We start from the raw sequence: 24,328 nt of genomic DNA, 5'->3' as shown, positions 1-24,328 counted from the left end.
TCCAAATTGCTTTAAACTTTTTGCCTTTCAGATCGCGAAAGTCGGGCGAAGTTGACTTTTTTGTTTGTTGCAGTTGCTCACAAATTGCTATATAATGTGCGTGTCCTCGTTTCGTTTTCATTTTTTTGCGCCGACTGCCATTTAGTTGGCGATTTTCACCGGGAAAGTATCATTAACAGATCGCTACAGGGAGGCAGCATAAGATATTGGGGCTAAAAATTTTCTTTTCGGGTTTTCCGCTTCGAGTTTTCCCTGCCTTTTCGGACAGGCCACACCCTTCATTCATTTCTTGGCTCGCCTTCATAACTCTCATGTTGCGTGTCATTAGGCTTTGTTGTCCCCAAAAACGAATATTATTCATTTCATATCATTGCTTTTTTTTATGTTGGACACGAAACATTTCCGTTGGGGCCGCACGTTGGGAATATTGATTTTTGTCTACACTCTCGTATTAGTTAGATTGAAGTTTTAAGCCGCCTGACAGTCGCAACTCAAGCGGAAAATTTCTAAATGCCTCCATAAAAAAAGGTATAAGAGTAAATATAACTGTCGGGCCAAACTTTCCCGCAACAAAAATGATTTTCTTCACACCATTGGGCTTGAGATTTCGAACAATATACTCGGCAGCTGTCAAAATTGAGGAGAAAAAACGTTGCACATTCGTCTGCAACTTCTGTCTGCCTGGCTGTGTGTGAGCAGGCCATTTGTCATAGATTTTGGCTCTGGGTCTGCGAGTGGCGACAGGAGACTTTCTTTCAACGTGAAATTAATTGCAAGGACGGAGGAGGGAGAATTGCATTCCATTCCATTGAAATTGCCCAGCCATCTGAGCTGTTGGCATTCGCATATCGCTCATACGCACTGTCAGCCCGGGCCTCTCTTGCCACTTAACATATTCAGGTAGCAGGAGGGGAGCCAGGCATTCGCATTACGCTAACAAGCACGTGTCCTGGAATGCCATACACATGTGCCAGGATGCAATCTCGGCCGAGGAAGCATTGTCTGGCCTGCATAAATTGACTTAAACATGCATTTATGCGCTTCGCCTGGTTCGGCTGGCTAGCTTGTGTCTGGCCTGGCTCTTACTGTGCTTTTTTGTTGGCCCAGTTAGCCTTTGTAATTATATTTGCTCTGCTAATGGGAAAGGCGAACGGCTTCTGAGCTGCAGCTGCCATTGTTCCAGTTAGGCAATTGACGCTTTCGAGAGAACAATAACGAAACTGGATCAGAATTGGTTCTATCTATGTTTGCCGTCATTTTGGCATAGTGGCTGAAATTAGTTTTACACTCGTTATTTAGGATTACACAGAGAAAAACACAGAGTAGCTAGTAGTTCTAGTCTAATCTCCTTCGTATGAGTTTCTTTCACTGTCTCAAGAATCTGGGATTGAATGTAATTACAGCTTGGATCGTTTAGTCATCTGATATACCATGAAATTACTTCATAAAAGATGCCTCTCTCACGCGGCGGATGCAGTCATTTGGGTTGATCTGGCGAGGGGCAAGTGAAGACTCGGGATTTCACTCGCTTGCAGGCGACATAAAGTGAAATGCTCGATGAAAACGGAGGTGGAGCTGCAGATTCAGATGGCGATGGAAAAACAGAAAGCGACCATGGGACACACCATCCTCATCAAATCAAAGCTCACCTGCATGGATATATATGGTCATGACTAGGACCATAGGGGGACTGGAGGAGCTGGACAAAAGATGCTCTGGCAGGTAGAAAAAGTCAAGATGCACGCACATTGCACATGATGATGGCGATGTTCTCCACTGGGCCGAGCCGAGCCTGAGCCAACATTTGGCGCTGGCTTTGATGGTTTTTGCCAGGGACTTCTCCCCTGTACCTGTCTAGCTATTTCTGTCCTCTGTCTGTTGACTCTCTATCTGCCTGTTTGCTGTTCTTGGTCATCAATGGCAACTGACCAGGCCTTACCTTGCCGGTCGACTCGGTCGAATGTCTTGCCCATCTTTTTGCCGTTTTTGTCGTTTTTGCCACTTTGGCTACTTTTTTCATTAGGCAGTCGCGACCAACACTCTCGGCTGAGCCTCGGGCCTTCTTCCTGTTGGCAGTTTATTGCATTGCCAGTCCCGCCTTGTATGTGCAATGGATATTTGCTATTTTAACGCTGGGATGAGAACTAAGGGATCTTGGGAAAGAGTGAAGAAAACAGAATTAATCTTTTTTAATAAATGTATTTCACTTTATATCCACTTCTAAGCTTGTTACCTGCAAAAGTTTACCCCAAAACCGATAATGTAGTGACTAATTCGCCCCAAGTATGTAGAATTAGTGCTCAGTTTTGGGCGAGCTAACCGCTAACCTAATTAGACAGAGTTCATTCACCCATAAAAGCGAACTGCTCATGCCCCCTCGCTTAATGGGAGCTTGGCAACCCAGCAGGTGGCAAAACAAAAACCACCAGCTCCCAGAGCCACCCCCGAAAAACCGCAGTCCTTAAAGGGAGACCCAGACCGGGAGACCCTCCCACTCTTTCTGGTAATATAGTCGTTCAATAAAATGTGTGACCAACAAAAGTAAAGCCATGGAAATCGAGGAATTGGGATAATTCGAGGCGCCAAGTGCTTGAGTCCATTTAGCACTTGTTTGTGAAATTTACACCACTGGCCCATAATGGAGGCAAGAGAATCACAAATAATAATCATAATAATGCTCGGAACACGCTTAAATTGCTGTATAAAAATTAGCGGTCAACATACAAGCTAACGTGGATTAGAGAGGAGAGGAGAAGAGCAACCACACAACGTTGATTGAATTATTAAAGCCGCTAATTAAACGCTTCCGCTCGTTTAGTTTCGGTGACGCATTACTCATCCGCCCCGTGTGCCGCAAACTCTTCGTGTACCGTTTTGGAGCGAGTGCGTGTTGTGTTTGAGGCACGCAATTTATTTATTTTAATTTCTACTTAAGCTTTTTGCTATTTTTTATTCATTCAGCGTAGATGTGTTAAAAAGTGTTGTGTTTGCGGGGTACACAGGTTTAAAATAGCGGTTTTCCATTAAAAGTTACTTGACTAATCTTTGATTAATTTTTAAATTAATTTTATATTCTATTGTTTTATAATAAAAACCATGCTTTAACTACAGGTGTTGCTTGTATTGTCTTGGCTGATGTCTAAATAAGCGTCTTAAGCTAAATTAGACGCCACTTGTTACCAAAAATGAAAGACGTCAGTAGACCCAGGCTGGGGGGCATCTCAAGAAGAGGCTTTTATTGTTTTCATTTTTTTTTGCCGATTTTGGCTTCTGCTTGGGCCTTCTTTCATTACTTTGGTCCATTGTTTGCCTAAGTACTTCCAATTGATTTTCTGCTTTGTTATTATTGTTCCACTTGTATACGCTTTGTCGCCCTCAGTACTCGCACCGGCGATTGTTTATGGCCAGTTGGGAGGGTGGTTGGTTTGGTAACACGGGGGCAGTTGGCTCTCAGATGTTGTTGTTTTTGTTGGCGTAATGGCCAAAACGGTAACTTGTTTATTGATTTTACCTCTGACTCGGAAACTTTAGCGCCACTGTGGTTCCGCCCGTTTCCTCTCCGGGAAATGGGAGTGGGAACTGGAAGTTAAAGTAGAGTTATGGCGGAAACTTTTTGGGGGTAAATTCTCTCAGCTGGATGCACTTTGAGTAAGTTTTCTGAGTAGTAGAGAGGTCTATAGCTATTCCAATCTCAGCTCATTTGATTAACAATTACAGGCACAGAACAAGGCTAGCTCGTTGTCTGCCTCCGATAGTCCCCTATGGCCGATCAAAACATTTCACTTAGCCGCAACACCCACATCAGAAACGAGAGATACAAATATCTGGGACAAGACTAGGGGGAGGAGATCCCATCCCGACATGGTTGCCTCATCATAATATAAATACCCGTCTCATGATGCATTTCTCTTACTCTACAGTGTGGGTAAAGTGGTGTGGCAGCTGCATTTGCATAATGCATTTCGTTTCGACTCGCTTTGTTTGAGACAGAACCCAAATATCTGTGGGATTCAGGCAGAGATAGAGACACAGCTAGAGCATATGGGTCACCGCTGGACAGCAGCCAAAAGAAACTTTTACTTTTCTATTTAGCCATGTATGCCGTGCCATGGCCAATAAAACTTGACACTCCACAATTGAGTGGAGAAGTTAATGAAGTGAGGCGAAAGTCGTAACAAAGAACAAACAAAGAATGCAACTGTCTCCCCTAGACCCTATTTTTTTATCTCTCTTTTTTTCTTTTAGATAATTGTTTATGAAGGGGGCAAAGGTTTTGCTTTCCATATCTCTCTTTTACTTTCTTGGCTTTTCCGCTTATTATTAGCTGGTCGTAGGTTTATGGCTCTAAGTGTGAAAAGAAAGAGCTTATTACGAGGTAATACTCATACTTTCAATAAACCATATCTTTAAACTCTTAAGCTTATGCTAATTCATGGAAATCTTACAGGAAATAGCTTGAGTTTAGGATAGATCTTGCGTTAAGAAACCCCTCTATAAACTTCTTTAAAGAGCTAGTTTACACCTCAACTCCTCCGGGCTTCCAGTATGTTTAGCATTCTGGAAATTCAGTTGTTGATTTAACTTGCACTTAACTTGTTGCCGCGAGTGCTGGCTGCGTGGCTGGTTGGCGAAAAGAAAGCATTTCTCTTCACGCCACTTAGGCAGCCTGACTTTGCACTTTGCTTTCGGCCCGGCTGATAAGACAAGGGGCATTGCTGGCCTGGCCTGGTCTGGCCGCAAATCCCACGACATGATTTATTTCCAGCCAGACCGACTCATTTGTTTGCAGTTTCCATTTTTGGGGGCAGCGGAAACTTGGCAGCTAACGGCCAGCAAATTATCGTACTAGAGATATAATAGGGATGGGCGGACCATGTTGGCCAAAGCCGAAGCATTTGCATTTTGGCCAACTGGTAATTTTGGTTGGGAGGTTGCATCTTATTTTTCTAGCCTGTTCAAGTTTTGAATGGCTTATTGGTTTGGTCAACCTTTTGATTTGGGTTGGGCTTTTTGGGTCTTGTCAGTTGGCCTGCGGCCTCGGCCACTTACAGCTCGTCAAATAATTGTTTTAAATTAAGCCAAAGCCAAATGCCTAAAGTTATTCATAAAATCCACCATCCAAAAAAAAAGGTCGGAAAGCCACAGAGAACTGAAAGTTTTGCACGCCATCTCATTAAGTTTGCTCCTGGCTGGATGATGCTAATGAAATGGCTCCCAAACTGGGCGTGGCTGGAGTCGGTGGATGGAAGTTAAGTTGCGCAACAGAAGCAAAGGAAACGAACCACGGAAGGAAGACAGGACCTGCAGGATGGCTGGATGGCAGAGACAGCAGTAGAAAACTAAAACCCGAGATGAAAGCAAAACAAAAGGCAAGAGGAAGCCCGGAACAGGCCAGAGATGCTGATTATCTGCGGTGGTTTTTCTGGGAGAGGTGGGTGGAGGAGTGGGTGGTGTGGTATGGTGGTGCCACTGCCACGAAGAGGTGGCAATGGAATTAACATTATTAGCGGAAATTCTCCGGGGCTGCTCAGCCCAGCTACCCGGGCTACCCAGCTCCACCTCAACTTCAGAGTTTCACGTTTAAAGTTGCTCTGTTGGTTTTATTTTTCAAATGTTTTTCTGACATGGCCACGACCTGCTTGTCTTTAAGATGTTATTATACTTTTCAAGAATTACCCAAAGCATTCATACTTTATTTAAAATATTTGATGGGAATACTCTTTGAAATACCCATAATATTTTCACTGGAAAAGCAACTCATGCTTTTCAACAATAAACAAATGAAGACATCAAATTCTCAATCAACAATTTTAAAACGAATTTCCAGCCAAGAGCTCTCAAAGTGGCCAATTAAATGTTTCAATAAACAGCGTCAATTTACTGCTTATAAATACCATACGACTCGATCTATTTTCGTTCAATCTTCAGCAGCATTTCATTTTCAACATTTCTTTTCTTGTTCTGTTCTGTTTTTCCAATTAATTTTTAAATTTCTTACACATGTTGAATTACTGCTGGGAGCAAGCTTTGCCCCATTCTCTACTCATTTTCCCGAAAATACTTGCATTGTTCGCGATGCCCAAAAAACTATGCAACGTTTTGTTCTCATTTGTTGAGCATGTTCGAACATGTTGTTTAACATCAGAATGATTCAAATACTGAAAGTTTTTGTTTTTCATAATTCATTGTTTAAAAAAATCATTTAGTGGCAGTGAAAAGCTTTTAATTATAGAGATATCGGAAATAGCCTATAAATATGCAATGATTTATAAACTATAGAGTGTAAAGTCATGTAAATAAAATACTGTTAGCTATGGCCTTTGAGATAAAATTAATCAGATTTAGAGAAGAGTCTCTTGGGTGTTTTCTGCATTTTTTTAATTTCACTGGCTTAACAAAAAAGGTAAAAAAAAACATAATACAAATTGTAATGCCCTGTAGCAGTGCGACAAAAAATTGCGCCAGTTATGCGGGTCACCCGGATTGTACGAAAATGTATTTGTAAAGCTTTCTTTTTTTGCGTAAATAACCCGAGAAAAATTATGTTTTCGACGCTTCCACCGCGGCTGCCACTGCCCCTGCGTCTGCCACTGCCTCTGGTGGTGCTGCTTCTGTTGCACAAACAAATGTTTCGCATTGTTGAAAGGCAAATCCAAAAGAGCAAAAGGGCCAACGAGCCAGCGAGAAGCATGAACATGAAAGCTTGCCCAGCCCCGAAGCGCCATTAGCCATGGCCATAACGATGGCGAAAGGCTGAAAGGCGAGCCAAAAACCAAATCCTTTTCCCAGATTTTTTATGCAGCGCTTTCAGGCTTTCAGGATTTTCTTTTATTTTTTATTCATTTTTTCCTGGCTGTGTGGGCTAACTAAGCTGTTCTAATCTGTTTGTCGTTAGCCGATGGCTAAATGTAGACCCCCTCCTTCTACAATCTCCAATCTTCTGATTCAACATTCAATTTCTGATGATTAGTCGGGATTTTTTGGGGATGACTTTAAAAAAAGTGTAATTGCTTTTTGTCAGGACAAATGTCAGGTAATAGCTCAGGATTCCTTGAATTTGACTTCGGTTTTTTGGGCCGTCTACTGACGTCACTCGGGGAGAGGGCCAACAAACGGGGCCAGCTTTTGACTTTTCACTTGTCTTTCATCCGAGCGATCGACTATATACATAAATAAACAAATGTATGGAAATAGAACCGAAAGTGGGGGAAAATCAATTGCAAACTTGGCAATTAACAAAAAGGGAAAACGACGCGAGAAAAAATACATAAAAGCTGGTAATTATGGAAAAAGAGTCAGAACACTTGCAATGTTCATTGAAGTTTCTAAAAAAAAACAAAACTATTTGCTTATGAAAATAAATATCTTAAGCAACATACCTCTTAAAGTTCAGATTTCTGGTTCATAACGTTTTAAGTCGTAAAACATTTATAGGCAGACATGGTTATGCTTTAAAACAAATTATTAAAATCCACAGCATCCTGGACTGGACCTCTCAGATATAAAAGCTTACTCCCTTTTTTGTGGATCTGGGCTGGGGTTTTAATCAAAATAAAAAAAATGAATTTAAACGAAGCGACGAACAAAGTCCAGCGGCTATTTGCATAGAGCCGTCGCACTGAAATGGTTTTTAAGTGAAAAAAAAGGATGCGAATGCCATTGAAACTGGGATAAAACTGAAAGGGAATAGCTAAAGGATGCGAACAGGCAAGAAAAAAAAAATAAATAAAAATAAAAGTAGAGAAGGAGTGACTGGGAGGCTGGGAAAGCGTTTTGCCTTCAGCTCGAGTCTGAAGTTGGTTTTCTTTATTTTATTTGCGCGGGGATTTGTCTAGCTGGAGAGGATAAGCGCTCTGTGTATCCTTTATCCTTTGTGTTTGCATGAATTTAATGCAATCCAAATATTTGTGGGTAAGAGTTTTTTGCCATTCGTTCCCTACCCATCATCTTTGGCTGCTTTCCGCTTTTTGCAAATGGCTTTTTATGGGCTTACTGCCGGATGGCTTTTGTGGGAAGTTTTAAAGCCTCTTTTCATAACCTTTCTCCCATTTCTACGCATGTCAAGGCTTTATGGCCGAAAATAAATATTTTTTAAAGTGTACTGTATTTTGGGAGAAAAACATCTGCCCCATCTTAAGTGAATATTTGCTTGATTATTCTTCGGTGGAAGTAAACATTTTTCCTTATGACTAATGAACTGGGTTTAGGGCACATGGCATTAATCATTGTGTGGGTTAAAATCAATCAGCTCTGGCATTAACTCTGATTTTTTTAATAATTTGCTGAAATAATATGCCAGATTCTATTTTCTGCTGAAAATCGAGTGCTATTTTTAGCCTTTTTCCAAAATACAATATCGATTGGGCACACGCCATATTCATATCCCGGAACATTAATCATCCACGAATTAGCATTCGCAGAAATTCATCGCAAAAGTTTCGATTTGTTTACCATAACTTGACATAGATCATACAGAATAGACAATAAACATATGCTGGGCCCCCAAAAATAGATGCCTTGCTTTTCTTTGTTTAACTTTTTTCCCCAACAAGGATAACACACACATAACTTGAAGATGAAAAGCTTTTCCCCCGAAAAACTCTCTTCTCGAATGGCTCCATAAATATTTATTTTTTATTGTTGTGAGTTATTTGTCGCTTATTGGAAAGGGGGCGGCCGATGGAGGCGTGGCTGCTATCTCATGCATATTTTGTCACTGTCAACCCGCGATGGCATCATCAGAGCCTCGTTCGCTCGGATTTTCCCCCATTTTTCGTGCCATTTCGCATTTAAATTGTTGTTGTCACTGTAATAAAATTTCACAAATCTAGGTCCATATCTACGCATTTGTTATCCTTGAGCTGCAGTTGCCATAAAACAAAAAACTATACATATTGCAGTTTTTATTTTCAAACAATCGCCCGACACAAGTGCAGAGCAAATTATGGTTCTTGTCGCCGCAATTTAGAATTCGTTTTTGGCCATAAATTTTCCCCAGCGGTACTAAAAATGTATTTTTCTCCTGACTGACAGCGAAATGAAAAGTGGATTAATGACGTCCACGCTTGTTTAGTTACCAATTAATGGCTGTCCCATTGAAGTACTTGGCAGAAGGGCACATCCTCATCACCGCGATGCCAACTGCAGGCGAGTGCAGTCTGCCAGTTCTGGCTTAAATATAGAATGTGTTTCGGCCAAAAATAAAATTTGCGCTCTTACTGTGTCGAGGCTACGGCAGCCCCAGTTGGCAACAGATGCATAAAAAGTCTCTGCATTGAATATATTTTTTCAGGTTTTGTTTTTAATTGGTTTTAAATAAATTGCAAGCTATTAAAATAATTGTATATGCTTTTATAAACTTGCAGAGAGTATAATATATTTGGGCCAAAGTGAGCAACACAATGAACTAGCCATCTATTGGAGGGTCTTCTTCGAAAATCCACAAAATGCATGGAGCCATTATATGGCCCATGGCGATGGCTCTATCTTGGCCAATTTCTATCTGATTCTAGAGCGGAATACCTTAAACGATTTCTGGATCGATTCTCCACCATTCTGCATCAAAACCTGAAAACAAAATATTTTTAAATTTTTTGTCAAATTTTCTGGTGGATCCCCTTCGAAAGCCCTTAAGAACGCATGGAGCCACAATATGGCCCATGGCGATGGCTCTATCTTGGCCATTTTCTATCTGATTCTAGCGGAATACCTTAAACGATTTCTGGATCGATTCTCCATCATTCTGCATCAAAACCTTAAAACAAAATATTTTTTAAATTTTTTGTCAAATTTTCTGGGGATCCCCTTTGAAGGCCCATAAGGACGCATGGAGCCACTATATGGCTCTCGGCGATGGCTCTATCTTGGCCAATTTCCATCCGATTTTAGTGCGGAGTACCTTAAACAATTTCTGGATCGATTTTCCATCATTCTGCTTCAAAACCTGAAAACAAAATATTTTTTAAATTTTTTGTCAAATTTTCTGGTGGATCCCCTTCGAAAGCCCTTAAGAACGCATGGAGCCACAATATGGCCCATGGCGATGGCTATATCTTGGCCAATTTCCATCCGATTCTAGTGCAGAATACCTTAAATGATTTCTGGATTGATTATCCATCATTCTGCATCAAAACCTGGAAGCAAAATATTTTTTAATTTTTTTTTCAAATTTTCTGGTGGATCCCCTTCGAAAGCCCATAAGGACGCACAAGTGCGGAATACCTTAAACGATTTCTGGATCGATTTTCCATCATTCTGCTTCAAAACCTTTTTTTTACATTTTTTGTCAAATGTTCTGGGGCATCCCCTTCGAAAGCCCTTAAGAACGCATGGAGCCACAATATGGACCATGGCGATGGCTATATCTTGGCCAATTTCCATCCGATTCTAGTGCAGAATACCTTAAATGATTTCTGGATTGATTATCCATCATTCTGCATCAAAACCTGGAAGCAAAATATTTTTTGAATTGTTTATCCAATTTTCTGGGGGATCCCCTTCTAAGCTAGTTTCCCTATCATGTTTTGCTAAAATCTGCAGTTTTATTTTTTTTTTTTTTTAATTTGTAAGACATAAATTTCTGATTATTATTATTAACAATATTTATTAACAAGATTTATTAACAATAAATAATCTTTTTTTTGGCAAAATTATAAGGCACAACCCTGTGCGGCAGCTACATAATTTGTTTAATTTAAAGTCCGTTGCCGGCGGCAGCGAAAGGCACTCCAGTTGTAGGGCACTCGAGCAGCCTTTGTTGCCTTGTTTAACTTGAGCCTTTGTTTGAGTAATCAACAATAACAAATACCCTTTACCCGCTTCTCTCGTTGCAGTTTGTTGGCTGGGAGGAAGTGCCACGACCGAACACACGAGCCGAGATTGTCCAGGCCATGCGGCGCATAAGGGTAAGTCAACATCGGGGCATGGGGCCCAGAAATCTATTAAGCATACGCCGTGTGGGACGCAAATGAATTTTGAATCGTAGAGGGAATGTTGAAAAGTTAACAGCCCGCACGTCAGAGTCAAGTTTGAAAGGATATGCATATCTCCGACTGCCAATTAAAGAAACTTTTATACGGGTTGCTTTTCGAGTCCTGGATTCTGGGAGACCTGAGGCGGTTTTCAAGTTTCCAAAAAAAAGCTGAAAAAAAACCTGGAAACACTTTTTGTTTGTCAGCGTCACATACTTTGATTACAGTTGCGTTCCAGGCCCAGAAGGCGAAAAACAAAAGCTAAAAAAATCCATTTTAGTAGCATAAAAAGTAACGAGGCTTGTTTATTTTTTCCCGACCTCCTTCCCGCCATTTTGTGAAGTCGTGCGTGTCCTGGCTTAAATCGTGTTAGCCTGGATGTACGCTGGATGTGAGTGTGAGTGAATGTGTGCTTGCTGTATTAGCTTCGGCAAGAAGAAGTGGTAGATTTGGCGCTTGTTATTGTCATGTCTCTGCCATTAGCCGAGCAGCCGAAAAGCCGAACAGCCGTCACAGGCAGTCAAATGTTAATTGAAAATTCTGGAATTACGCGACCCGTACACAATGCCATTACACATTTCCTATATTCCACCTAATGTTTGAATATAATGTATCGATTCTCTTCACAGTACGAGTGCAAAGTTCAGAATCTGAAGAAGCGAAAGGTCACCATCCACATATCGGTTAATGGCGTGCGCGTTGTGCTCAAGAAACGTCGTCGAAAAGTAAGTCAATGCCGACTACAACTAAACAGATGTCTTATTTATTTATTTGTATTATTTTTGTAGAAAAAGAACTGGACCAATGACCCCGAGGAAATCGAGTTGCTCAATCATCCCATCTATAGAATATTCTACGTGTCCCACGACAGCAGCGATCTCAAGATATTCAGTTACATAGCGCGCGATGCCAGTACGGATACGTTCAAATGTTCCGTCTTCAAAAGTCACAAAAAGGTAGGATATTATATACCATAATTATACACAAACTATGAGATATTTGTCTAATGGGGAGGGATTTTTGTAGTTTATGACCGCAATTCGCATAATGCAGGCTACATGTGACTTACTTGACATTACCCATTGCCCCCAAACCCCACAGAGGCGGTGCCACCCATGGACTCTCTATAAATATACTGGTCCTGTGCAAAATGTCTACATGTATGCATTATTTTGGCTTGAGTCCAGCGTTGGAAGACCGAAAAGCAAGCAACTAGCAAATAAACAAAAACACAAGATATATCCACGCCATAAAGAGGCGAAGTGCAGTTGTTAGTTGTGCTATAAAGGCGATCTATTTGATCTAATTTGTATTAGTTTTTTATTTGTGGCGGCTCTTCTAATGGGCATATTGGCTGTGAAACCGAAATCGATGCAGTGTGATTTATTTCTAGGAAGATATTGGAATTCATTGGAATATATATTGAATGGACAAAGTTAAATACTGAGAATTTATAGTTTAATAATCCTTATTTCTGCTATCTGAAATCTGAATATTACTGAGAATCTATAGTTTAAATCTTTACAGTTTTTGGCTTTTTTGTTTTCCATTTCCATCCAGTGTTTCAATGATTTCGTGATCATTTTTCAGTGTCAATCCGAGCACGTCTAGACCCATTTTTCACTGGCCATTACACAGTACGGGGGGATCTAAACAAAATCTGGCCAAAAGTAAGGCGCAACTGTCCATCAGGGGTGGACCGCCAGCCGGGCCCGTCCATTTCCGTGTTATATGGACGCTGGCCACCCGGCTAACCAGTGACTCTCCCATTCGATTCTCTAATTCTCGAGGCGACATCATCGCCATCATACTTCTCGAATAAATAAATCAGATTTTACTTTCTGGCTGTCCCAGAGCCCGGGGGAAAATGCATTTGGCTTTGATTTCTGCGACGAATGCGATTTTTGATTAATTTCAAGCCCGGAGAAATTTATTTCAGATCTTATTTATGAAAGCATATAGCCAAGTATGCTGCAGAGCCAATATTCCTGGTATTTATATTCGTCTGGCCTTCAACTTCATGTCTGTAGACAATGTCAAGTTGGCATTTCTATTTTTTCCTTTCTAATTAACAAGCAGACTTCTTGGAAGGAATTCCAATACACGAGATACAAAAAATGTGAAACGACTGTGTTTTTTTCGGGGGGGAGCCTGTCGACATGTCTGACAAGTGACACAAGAAATTAAGGCCAGAGGGGGTGTTGCACGTGTATTGGCTGTGTGTGCGTGCGTCATGAGCCACACTGCACTGCACCGGAGGCACCTGAGGCACATGGATTGCAGCGCAATTAGCCAGAAAGTATATGATTTACGGCTAAGCAGGAGCCGCTAAAAGAGACCATTGTTTACTTCCGCGAAACACAAAGCAATGACGTCACAATCGGCTGCAGAATCAAGTATACGCAGTGTTGTGCCGGTGCGGCGGCCTCAGGGGATCCAAAACAAACGCAGCATGAAGCCGACTCGACTCGACTCGAAAAACAAACGATCGATCGTGTTAACAGCTGAGCGAAAAAGCTCAGGCTGAAAGCTTTTCCATTTTGGCCATTTACCCATTTAGCCGGCAATCGGCGACCGTTGATTCTTCTCTCTCGATTCTTTGTCCAGTGCCTTCTAGACGGCGCGCCTCTGCAGACGTGAAGAAAATCATTCGCGGTTGAACAAAACATTCAAAATTATGCAATAGTGCGTGAGTGTCGGTGGAGTGAACGAATCAAAATATCCAAATAATCAAAACAAATTATAAATAAAATCAAGTTAAACGAATATTTTTGCCACCTGCGAAGCACAAACAGAATAAAAATGCAAAGTACGAGAAAATGTCAACCCGCAGAGGCGAAATAAATTCGGAATGTGGCATGTTCCCATAGATCATCCCACCCAGCGAGGCGAGAAATTAAATGTCTTCGGTTGTGGGAGGTGTACGAAAAGTGTTTTGTCATTGGTTTCTAGCTGACGGCATAAAATAATATCCCAAAAACAAAACAATCGGTCTGTTAGGATTGAAAAATGAGCCATAAGAGCAAGAAAACTGACCAGAAAATTAATTGGGAAAGAAAATCCCCAACACAAGCCTCTCAAAAAAGTGACTGAAAAGTTCGGGATCCAAACTTAGTTGCATGACGTATAGTTTTCAAATATTTACTGTTTATGCATATTAATTGTTGGCCCAGAAAAAAAAACTTAATGAGCTACTCTCGCCACAGGTAGCCAGAGGAAATGAGCAGCCTGGTATAAATAAATAAAATTATGGTCAATAAGCTGAACGCACACGTGATATTTAAGTTGAAATATTTATGGTTCGCGCTAGCTTATTTATTTGGATAAAGAAATTTTTGACAGCGCCCATAGGCAAGCGAATACAATACAATACAATCGCAGAGAAAACATACGTCAGGAGCAGGAAAATATTTTTATTAACATAACTTTGTGCTCGCCCGGATTCTATGCCAATTTATGGCAAATAGTTTCCCAGTCAAAATGGGCAAATTTATTTTAATTTACCTGTTGCCAGTGTGCCATTTTGTAATTTGGTTTTCTGGCAATGGCATAGCCTCCGGGCGCCCCCGCCTTCAATACTTTTCTTATATATTTCCCAGCCCCAGCCCCATCCCTAGCCACAGCCACAGCAGCATTTCCCAAAAATGGCTGCCTCCATCGACATTTCGTTTCGCTTCGTTTTCCTTTCATTTCTCACTTTTCGTTTTCCGATTTTCTCTTTTTTTTTTTTGCATTTAAAGCCAAAATAGATCCATTATTTTAATAGCCTACTTTAAAGTATTTCTAAAATCGAACAACGAGCTAAGAGCCAAGAGGCTGCGGGCAGGTGTTTCGCTTTGAGGTGAATTATAAATACATACCTTGAGATCTTTTTGTTTGATTTTTTTGGTTTGGTAAATTGAATTTTAAAGTGCCGCCTTTAAGCATGACTAATGCGAAGTTCATTAGTGCAAAGTGTGTGGCAGTAGCGAGTAGAATCCTGCCCTTGTCCTGACCACGTGACAATGTGCAAAATTTACGAGCTGTATTTTCGCAACTGCAGCTGCGGAAGTGGCTTCTGCGGTTGCAAGCAAATGTTTGGACAACATTTGCAGTCCCGGCGACCACCGTCGACGACTTATGGCCACAGTAAACATTGGCCAGCTGGACACAGGGTATGGGATTCTCTGCCCCACAGGCAATGGCATAAAACTGATGCTAAAAGAGCCAGACAAAAAGATTTTCTTTCTTCTTGTTGTAAAAAATTTTCCCTTATGACAGGCGAGAAAACGGGGCGAAAACAAACAAACTGCCAGTTTGATGATTGTTGTACCGAGTCAAATGGGAATTAAAATTCAAATAAATACCAACATAAAACAATGCTAACAAAGTCATTTCAGAACGGCCATAAATTTCCAAGTAGTTTTCCACGAAACTGCCACGCAATTTTCTTCACTCCCAGTGCCAGTGGCAGTCGCAGTTTTTATTTATTTAAGTTTTCATTTCTTGGCTTTTACGAATGTAAAAATTGCCACACACTTTATCCGTTTATTTTTTATAGTTTTCAATTTGATTTATGCGGAATTACACAAGGGACTCCAGTCGAGATAGACAATCAGTTAGCACCTCCGCCGAGCCAGAATGGCAGATAGACGGATTTCTCTCGGCACACGTGGCGTATGCGCAATCTACCACTTGAGACGATGAGACGCCTCTTTGGGAAAGAGTGTGTCTTGCCTTGAAAGAACTGTTAAATAACCCAGAACTTGGTCTACATAGTTGCCCAAATATTGACCGTGTGTGTTGTAAGCATTTTGCGCAACAAGTGCTGTCATTGCTTGTCAAAATAATTCAAATTGATGAGCTGTTAGTGTCGTTGAGACAAGTGTACTAGAGTGTGTAGAATAGGTAGGAGCCCTTAAGTGAAAACCACATAACTAGCTTGGCCTTAATTAGTCCAGAGAGGGATGTAGGATATCTATTACCTTAAGACCTCGAAACTGCATCTATGAATCAGAAAAGAAACAAACATCATGCTTGACACGAGCCTGTTGGTTAAACAAAACAAAAGCCCACATCGGATTGACAGTTTTCTGTGCAAACGCGCGCGGCAGAAATATTCCAAAAATAATCCAAAAATAAATGAATATTTCTTTTCCAATATACAGACAACCCGAAAAGTTGCAAATAATTCAATACACAAATAAATGAGAACGCAAAAGAACTCGAAACAGAAACAGACACAAAAATAACAGCCCGTGGAAAAGAACATAAACAATATCTCACCTCAAAGGTGCGAAAAAATGGCGCATCGGTCGAGTGTGAATAACCGGGCTGAAGGCACAACCCTAAGCAGGGACCCAAAGCAATTATGAAATTAATAGCCAACTAAATTGGCTAAATGAAAATCATTGAACAGCATTGAACTTAGTGAGAGTGAAAGCGAAAGCCACCGGCTAGTGACAAATTGGCGAATCGTACGACCTTGCTGTTAGCAGATCACTGAACTCCCGCTGCCGCCGATTTCGATTTCGATTTCGGTTTCGATTTGGCTCTCATGCTTTTGGCCATGAAGCACGAGAAACTGCCCACCATGGCTGCCCAGCACAAACAGCGAAATCCCCAGTTATCGGAGACCGTGCCGCGCAGTCCCATCACCAAGGCCTTTGACTTTCTACCTTGGTCCCGGAGCCGCAGCAAGGTCAACACGGCCAAGGCCCAGAGCCAGAATCAGCCACCTGAACAGCAGCAGACCCCGTCGGGCTCCGCGGATAAGGCCTCGGAGGTGCACTACCATCGGAACATCTTTCGCAGTGGCGGCGGCCTCATCCGGGACATCTTGGTGGGCGACAAGCAGCTCCAGCTGAAGGACAAACCGCCACAATCGCCGGTTCCTTCGCACAAAAAGAAGATGAAGCACATCTCCCGGAACAAGAGCCTGGACATCCGGGAGCTCATCAGTTGTGTGGACCGGGAGATAACTCCTTTGGCCGGTGGAGCGAGTGGCGCGGGAGTGCCCCAACCGGCCAGGTTCCTGGACGACACCTACATCGACCACAAGCCCAAGCACATACTCTTTAACGACGACGAGAACACGGTGTACATCATTAAGAAGGAGCAGCCGGTGGCGAAGGCGAGTCACAAGTCGGCCGTCCCGGCTGCGAGCCAGAACGGCGATGTCGTGAAGGCCCGGTTGAAGTTTAAGCGACTCCCGGGCGATCATTACGAAGCCTCTCCAGAGGCCCTTCGCCGGGCCCACCTCCTCCACCAGCGCTCCGAGCAGCGACACCAGCTGCAACGCCGCAAGAGCCTCAGCGACCAGCAGAGCAGCTCCAGTCTAAGCAGCGGTGGGGGTGGCGGAGGCGGCACTGGCAGCGGAAACGGAAATGGAAGCATTATGCTCGAGAGACCAAAAACCGATAAGCCACGCAAGAAGCTATCCTTCCGGGAACCCATCATAGCCGGCGACCAAGTATTGCCGCTAATTTTAACCGAACAGCGACAGGCGAGGCAGAGGCGTCGCAGTTCCCCCCTGGAACGCACCCGAGGGGGCGTGGCAGTGGCGGGCAACGGGGACTGTGATAATTTATGCAATAATCGCACAAAGGATGCAATTTCCTGCGGCTGTGCGTCAAGCGATCCCGAGGTGGGTTCAATGCAACAACTGGGTGGCATTCTAGGGGGTCTGCTGCATTAATTGCTATCCAATGGCGGGAGGGGGTATACTGGGTGAGGGTGTCCATAATGCAATTAAATTAATCCTCTTCTCCTACGCCTCTTGTGTCGTTGCAGTCTCAGGCCATGCGCATCGTTCGCACCGTCGGACAAGCCTTTGAAGTGTGCCACAAATTTAATCTTCATAAGAATTCCCTGGAACCCAATGACGAACGCTCCGACATCTCGTCCTCGGAGCTCCTGGACGTGGAGCAAGTCAGCGAGCAGCAGCTCAGCGAAGACGGCGAGCGAGGAGGTGCCGGCGACAACGAGACGCCAAAGAAAGGTGAGTGTCGGAGAAAATATATATGTATGTATGAACGCTTTTTAGGGGGTAAGTCAGAGGAAAATGGGAGAAGGAAAATGGGAAACTGGGTTCGTTGGCTGGCCAATAAATAAGTGAAAAGCTCTGGCTGTCGACGCCGTCAGCTGGCTTCCTGGGTGGGGAAACTCTGGGACGGGAATACTGTGGATTCCTGGACCTTGTACACTGGACGCCGCATTAGTTTCCTATTCATTTTCACATTTCAATGCAAATTTCTGCTCTTTAATTTCGAATTCAGTTCGATGTGGCAGTGGCAGTGGTGGTAGCGGTGGTGGCATCAGCGGGCATAGCATTTGCATTTAAATTGCATTTCATCCTCCGGGGAGGCTGTCAAGTGAAAAGAGTTATCGCACGGCAAAGGCTTTAAAATTAACAACAATTGAGGGAAATGAAATGATTGCATTTTATAAATGAAACATTTTAATTCTACACTGAAAAGTATAATCTTTTTTTAGTAATTACTAAGCAAAAAACAAGAACCCCTTGCATAAAAATACATGTTTTCTCATTTAGTCTCCATTAGGATCTTATTAAGTTCGAGTTTATTTTTTTTAGAAACAATTGGTGAATATTTCGTTTCGATTTGCCTTGTTTATTTGGTTTAACATTAAATAGTGTTTTCACATCTTTATTTCCGTAAATACACAGAATGCAACTGCAGGCAAGAGATATAAACCAAAGAGATACGTACACAAAAAATATATCCATGTATACAGACCGAAAAGGCGATTTACAACGCATATATGATGAAAATATTAAAAGTAAAAACGAAATAAATAAAATAAAATAGAAACAAGAAAGAGAAAAGTAACGAGTAGAGTAGCACAAGCGTTCGAAATACACTTCGGCGTCGTTAAGCAATTTCCACATATTGCTTCAATTTTCAATAATCTTTGTGCGGTTCTCCGACCAACCAGCGATGGGCTCCCCCCTTTAAGCCATTTTACACAGACAAGGCGTAGTTTGACGTCATCAACGCTCGGCTGCTGCCAAAAATAAGCAGAAAAAATATTGAAAACCTCACGAGAAAAGCAATTCTTTTTGCAATCTTTTGTCTAAAACCATCCAGCGACATCATTCGCCTGAAATTCTTAGAATAAATATATAAATAACACAAAAAAAATCGGAAGATAACATAGTATGGAATGGGATGGGGGAAGGTGCTTATCGTCGATGGATTATTTGCTGATTTTTTCATCATAACCATGGCATCACCAAGTAGCCAATTGACTTTTGGGGCTTTTCTGGGTGGAAAACTGAAACTGAATTTGTTGCCAGGCGACACCCGAGCTGGGCGACACCACAAATGGCACACGTGGTGGACGAGAAGTGTGCGGCTTGTGCCAAAAATAATTTATTTACTCTATATATATATCCCATCCTCGCGCTTGTAAACTTTCGCCATCTAGTAATTTTTCGCCTCAGCTTGTTGACTTTTTAGTAGCCAAACCAGCGGCAAGGCACTAAAATAATGAATTATGTCAACTCGGGCCATAATCAGCCAGAGGACAAAGTTCAATGTCCCACGGAAATCGACCAAAGACCGGCGAGACGCCAAATATTATGCTATAAGATGGCTTCCAAGATTAAGGCCAATAAAAATCGAATTAACAGCTTTACTGCCAGAGAAGCAGATTTGGGAGAAAAGTCGCAATTACACGAAAATCGTTTATTATTTTTGGCCTGCCGCAGCGACGCCAACAGGTTGTATGTGTAATAAGCAGGCCATAATATCATTAATCCATTACCATATTTTCGTTGGCAGAGCTAATAGGAAGATATATCCAAAAGATACTATGTAGATCGGGGAAAAGTAAAGATCACTAATTGTTCATTGTCGCCAAACTTTTTTTTGCAGCTGTTTTGTCGGGTTTTTCGGGCATTTTCTCTAATTGAGAATGATGTGTTCCTCGAAATAGGTCATTTCGGTTGTAAAAGTCTTGGCTACAGAAAGATCTTGGCTAATTATAGCCAAGGAAAACATGTGTTCTAAGAGCCATTATGAATCCTTGTTCTGGAGAAGGGCGGAGCATGCTCGCGAATTCGATCAATTATATGCCAAACGAACAAAAATTTGTAAAGCCGAGAGAAACATGCGAATCGAGAAGCAGAAATTAATTTACATGCTGTGAAGGATTTTTACAGTGCTCGCTTGCCATTAACACACGTGCCGCAGGTGCGAATCGAATCCGATGCCGACGGGCCTTATAGTATAGTAATATATTCGATTCGCGATTGCCAGAAATTGCTTAAATATTTGCCAACAAATCAAATTGGGAATGGTAGTGGTGGCCGTAAACAGAAACGGGAATCTTTTTGCATTGAACTTCGAACGGCCAGTCATGCAAGTACATATCTCTCGGCTCTCGAGATAATTGTTTCATTATTTATTTGATCCGAGAGCATAATCAAAACAAATAACCAACTCTAGACGCTGTAATTAATGGTAAATTAAGCGCGAAAGTGGTATGTTTTTTTTGGTGGGAGGGTGGGCTTGTGGACCTCCAGGTGCGAATCGTGTGGGTCGAGTCGAGAAACGACCTTGACAAATTGGAGGGCGATGCCGAGGCCTTATACGCTTCGGTTATTTTCGCTAATAATGTTTATAATCCGAAAATCCATATTCTTCATTCACTATTTTTAGAGCACTTGGCCATATCGCCCGATTTGAATCGCACGCAGCCGCAACGTCCGAGCCACTTGGAGCTAATGCCGTCGCATTCGAGTCTACGCAAATCGAACAGCCTTCTGGTGAGTAACTTTCTTCCATCATCGCATTAATCCATAATCCATAATCTAATGGCTAATGGCCTGCCAATAATAACCAAATATTGGCCATATCCTGGCTAGGCAATTAAAATGCCTTCTTCGGCAAGACTATGAGCAGAAATCTCACATAATTAAAAAGAAACAATTAAATCATATACAATGTGGCCCATTTCGAGATGGTTTCTGTTTAGGTCATAATGTATAAAATAATATTCAACAATTGTGTATACCGCACAAGGCGATCCGAGGGAAGGTAAACAAGCCAGAAGAAAAAACAATAAGATTCAGATACAATAACTTTTCAATGCCCCCGAGAACTGTCAAGGCTGCTCACAAAATAAAACAAGCAAATTATAGTTTATTCTTCATTAAAAAGTCGAATAAAATTATACAATGTGTGCTGGATGGCCCTGTTTCTCTGGCACAATTTCAAATATCCCAAATAATTTTTACAAATTATGTATTGTAATGACAATGTTTATTTCATTGAATGGGAATAATGGAACATTTATTTTGTAAATAATTTCTAAGCCACAATATCAGGAATTTTGATGACTGGCTTCTAAAAAGTTATTATTTTCATAAAATATTATATCTTAGTCTAGATAAATTTCCAAGAAATAGCTACTTCTTTTTTAACTACTTACTTTAGAATATTAGAAGGAAAGACTTCCATCTATATTATTATAGAACTTTAATTTTATTTCAATGCCAGTTTATGGTAGATATAGGATATAGTTTATGTACTAGTTTTTAGTTTAAAATTATAGCTTTTCAGAACTCAGACTTTATATTCTCTAAGCTAGGATTTTTATGGTTTTGGTCACTAAAAAGCTAAAGCTTTTGCATAACTAGCCATTTAAGAGTTATGTTCCTTTTAAAGCTAAAGTTTCTTCTGGCTCTTACAATTTTACAGTGCGATGTGGATGACAAGTCCCCAGGATCCCCCTCTTCGCCGCGCACTGAGATCACCCAGCTGAAGGACCAGCTGGAAGCCCAGGCCCTACAAACGCGTCAGGCCCTGGGCCAGTTGATGCTGGTGCGGGAGCAGCTCATTTCGGAGACCAATGCGCGCATTGAGGCGCAGGTAACTATCCTTTAAAGCAATGTCCTTTAAGTCATAAAAACAAAAAATATCCTTTAACAGGCGCGCACCCAGCAGTTGCTGCAGCAGAACCGGGAGCTGCTCGAGCACTTGGCCTCCTTGGGCGCCTACAATGAGCAGCAGAGTGCCGGCCTGACATCGGCCAATATTGGGATGGCCCCTCAGGTAGGTTCTCCAATCCCAGAGCTATACTTTCTATTTTACGCCCATTTGAGTTATGCGATCGTAAATTGTACTTTTTGCGCCCTGCATGGTTTTTGTTTTCTTGGCTGCCGTTTCTTGTTATGCACGAATGTTTATAGTTGTTTTCGTTTGAAATTGTTGTTGTGAGTTCATTGTTTTGGAGGAGACGACACACCTCTAATGCCACCCCACTCTCCTCCCCAATAATAGCAATCGCAGCTGCAGCTGCTGCTCCAGGCCACCAGCAACAACAACAACCTGGCCACCATCAACCAGCAGATCAGTAACCTGGGCAGCATCAATCAGCAGTTGACCTCGCTGAGCCACCAGTTGAGTGGCTTGAACCAGCAGAGCCAGCACCTTCAGAACCTGCAACAGCAACAGCAACAGCAGCAGCAGACTCCTGCAACCTCGCAGCAGTCGCAACTGACGCCGGCCACACCTCCGCCAGTGGGGGGCAGTAGCCCGTATCCTTCGATGAGCCAGTTGCAGAGCATCAGCAATCAGTTGCAGCAACAGCAGCAGCAGGACGCCCTCTCCAAGGATCTGTTCCAGGTCAATCAGGAGCTGTTGAACCGCCTGCAGGCCCTGAATCTCAATGCCAATCAAGCTCAGAGTCAGCCCCCGGCAACGAACTCCTTTTTCTATGTGAATCCTTTGTCCTGCACCCCGGCCACACCCTCCACCTTGGCCAACAACAATGGCGGAGCCGGGGCGGGGGCTGGCGGATTCAATTTTCTGGCATCGCCCGCTGCCACCGGCACCCTGACGCCCTCGCCCCTGGGCACCTTGAATCGCAACTCCTTCGCCGGGAGCTCGTCCTTGAACGAAGATATCCGCCTGAGCATCGAACACAATCTAAACAACCTGGAGGAGCAGCTGAAGGCGGCCGTATCGAATGGAAATCTCGCCGGTCTGGCCTGCGGCGGATCCACTAGCACAAGGGATACCAGTCGCAGCTCCTCTACCCTGGACTCTCCCTCATCGCCTCGCTTGCGGAACAGCAACAACAACATTAGTCCTGGCAGTAGCCAGAACAACAACAACAACGGCAACAACACCAGCAGCAACAGCAGCAGCCGAGATAACCGATTCAATACAGTGCTGCTTCGCGTGACGGACGAGGCAGGCCACCAGAGGAAGCTGTCGGCCACGCCGAGTTTCATAACGAGAAGTACCAGCGAAAAGGTGCCAAATCGCAGCCAAATGATGAGCCAGGTGCAGAGGACGGCCTGGGCCAGGCACACCACCAAATGAGACGAGCACGAGTCCTGAACAGGACCTTGGGAATCACAATCGGACCATGGGCATAATCAGAGTGAACGAGTGCGGAGTACGGAGTGCTGAATGCGATCGGAGTGAATGTGTGTTGGCTGAACAGTATTAATTTAGGAGAACCATATACTTTTTAGTTTGCATTTTAGGTAATCCCGAGGTGTGCCAAATATTACTTGCCCCGCAATTAAGTGTAAAATATTTATTTAACAGCTCGCAGTGCCAATGTGCTTGGCCCTAGTTTCTAGGAGTATCTTTTGTGTCTAGTCAGTGAAAGTATTTGTGAAACATAATCTTAAAAAACCAAAGAAAAAATGAACTATTAGTGGCATATCAGCAACGAAGAAACTTGCTCAAAACGTCAACGTTTCAAAAAGTATTTTCTCTTCCCTTTAAAAAAAAATATATATATTTAAAAAAGATATCTATCTATACACTTAGTGATTAAGCTATGGAGTCTAGAGTCTAAACTGGTTAAGTTGAATATACATATAAACTGTTATTTTTGTAAATTGTTGTACTTTAATTCAAAATAGGCTTCCGTTTTCCCCTCCAGCAATAAAATTAATTGAATTGTAAACTGGATATATATTTAGTTGAAAATAGAACAGCAACAGCAAATGAATGGCAAAACAACTGAAATAATGAATAAAAAATGGAATAATTATGTTAAAATACAGTGAGAAGTGAGCAGAAATTATTTTGTTCCCAGCCACACATGGATTATCATTAATAATTGAAAATTAACTCTGGGTTGGGCAATTTCCCTAATGACTTTTCCGACACGGACCGGCCCGGCCCCGGCCAGCCGAACGACAAAAACATGCAGCATACTTTTAAGCGCATTAAGTATACGCCCCCCTGGCAGTGCATAAATTTCCCCTTGATAAATGAAAAACGAAGCTGAAAAACAAGTGTCGCCATTTTTCACTTTACTTGGTAGTTCGTTTTGGTATTCCCCGCGTTTTTTTTTTCTTCATCGTTGCCGTCTCTACTTGTGGCGCGTGG

At 42.3% G+C, this 24,328-nt stretch overlaps 1 protein-coding gene across 5 annotated transcripts in view; it reads left to right on the top strand.

Moving 5' to 3' along the window:
* LOC6507766 (capon-like protein) overlaps positions 1–24,328 on the top strand; it is a 44,122-nt gene that overhangs the window by 17,238 nt on the left and 2,556 nt on the right. Inside the window, exons 3-10 of one of the 5 annotated variants that reach the window (XM_001956277.4) lie at positions 10,833–10,904; positions 11,600–11,695; positions 11,759–11,926; positions 17,742–17,949; positions 20,633–20,739; positions 21,674–21,844; positions 21,905–22,027; positions 22,256–23,997. In XM_001956277.4, coding sequence (XP_001956313.1) covers positions 10,833–10,904; positions 11,600–11,695; positions 11,759–11,926; positions 17,742–17,949; positions 20,633–20,739; positions 21,674–21,844; positions 21,905–22,027; positions 22,256–23,302 — 1,992 coding nt within the window. In that variant the 3' untranslated portion in view covers positions 23,303–23,997. Of the gene's footprint in view, positions 1–10,832; positions 10,905–11,599; positions 11,696–11,758; positions 11,927–13,567; positions 13,780–16,117; positions 17,596–17,741; positions 17,950–20,632; positions 20,740–21,673; positions 21,845–21,904; positions 22,028–22,255; positions 24,009–24,328 lie in introns of those variants that run through there. The other 4 variants (XM_014909984.3, XM_014909981.3, XM_014909983.3 and 1 more) reach the window with 4 other exon arrangements.

The sequence above is a fragment of the Drosophila ananassae genome, chromosome 2R (genome assembly GCF_017639315.1).
Source record: "Drosophila ananassae strain 14024-0371.13 chromosome 2R, ASM1763931v2, whole genome shotgun sequence".
NCBI lineage: Eukaryota > Metazoa > Arthropoda > Insecta > Diptera > Drosophilidae > Drosophila > Drosophila ananassae.
The sequence above is the reverse complement of the archived record's forward strand: the minus strand, read 5'-3'. Positions and strand labels throughout refer to the sequence as shown.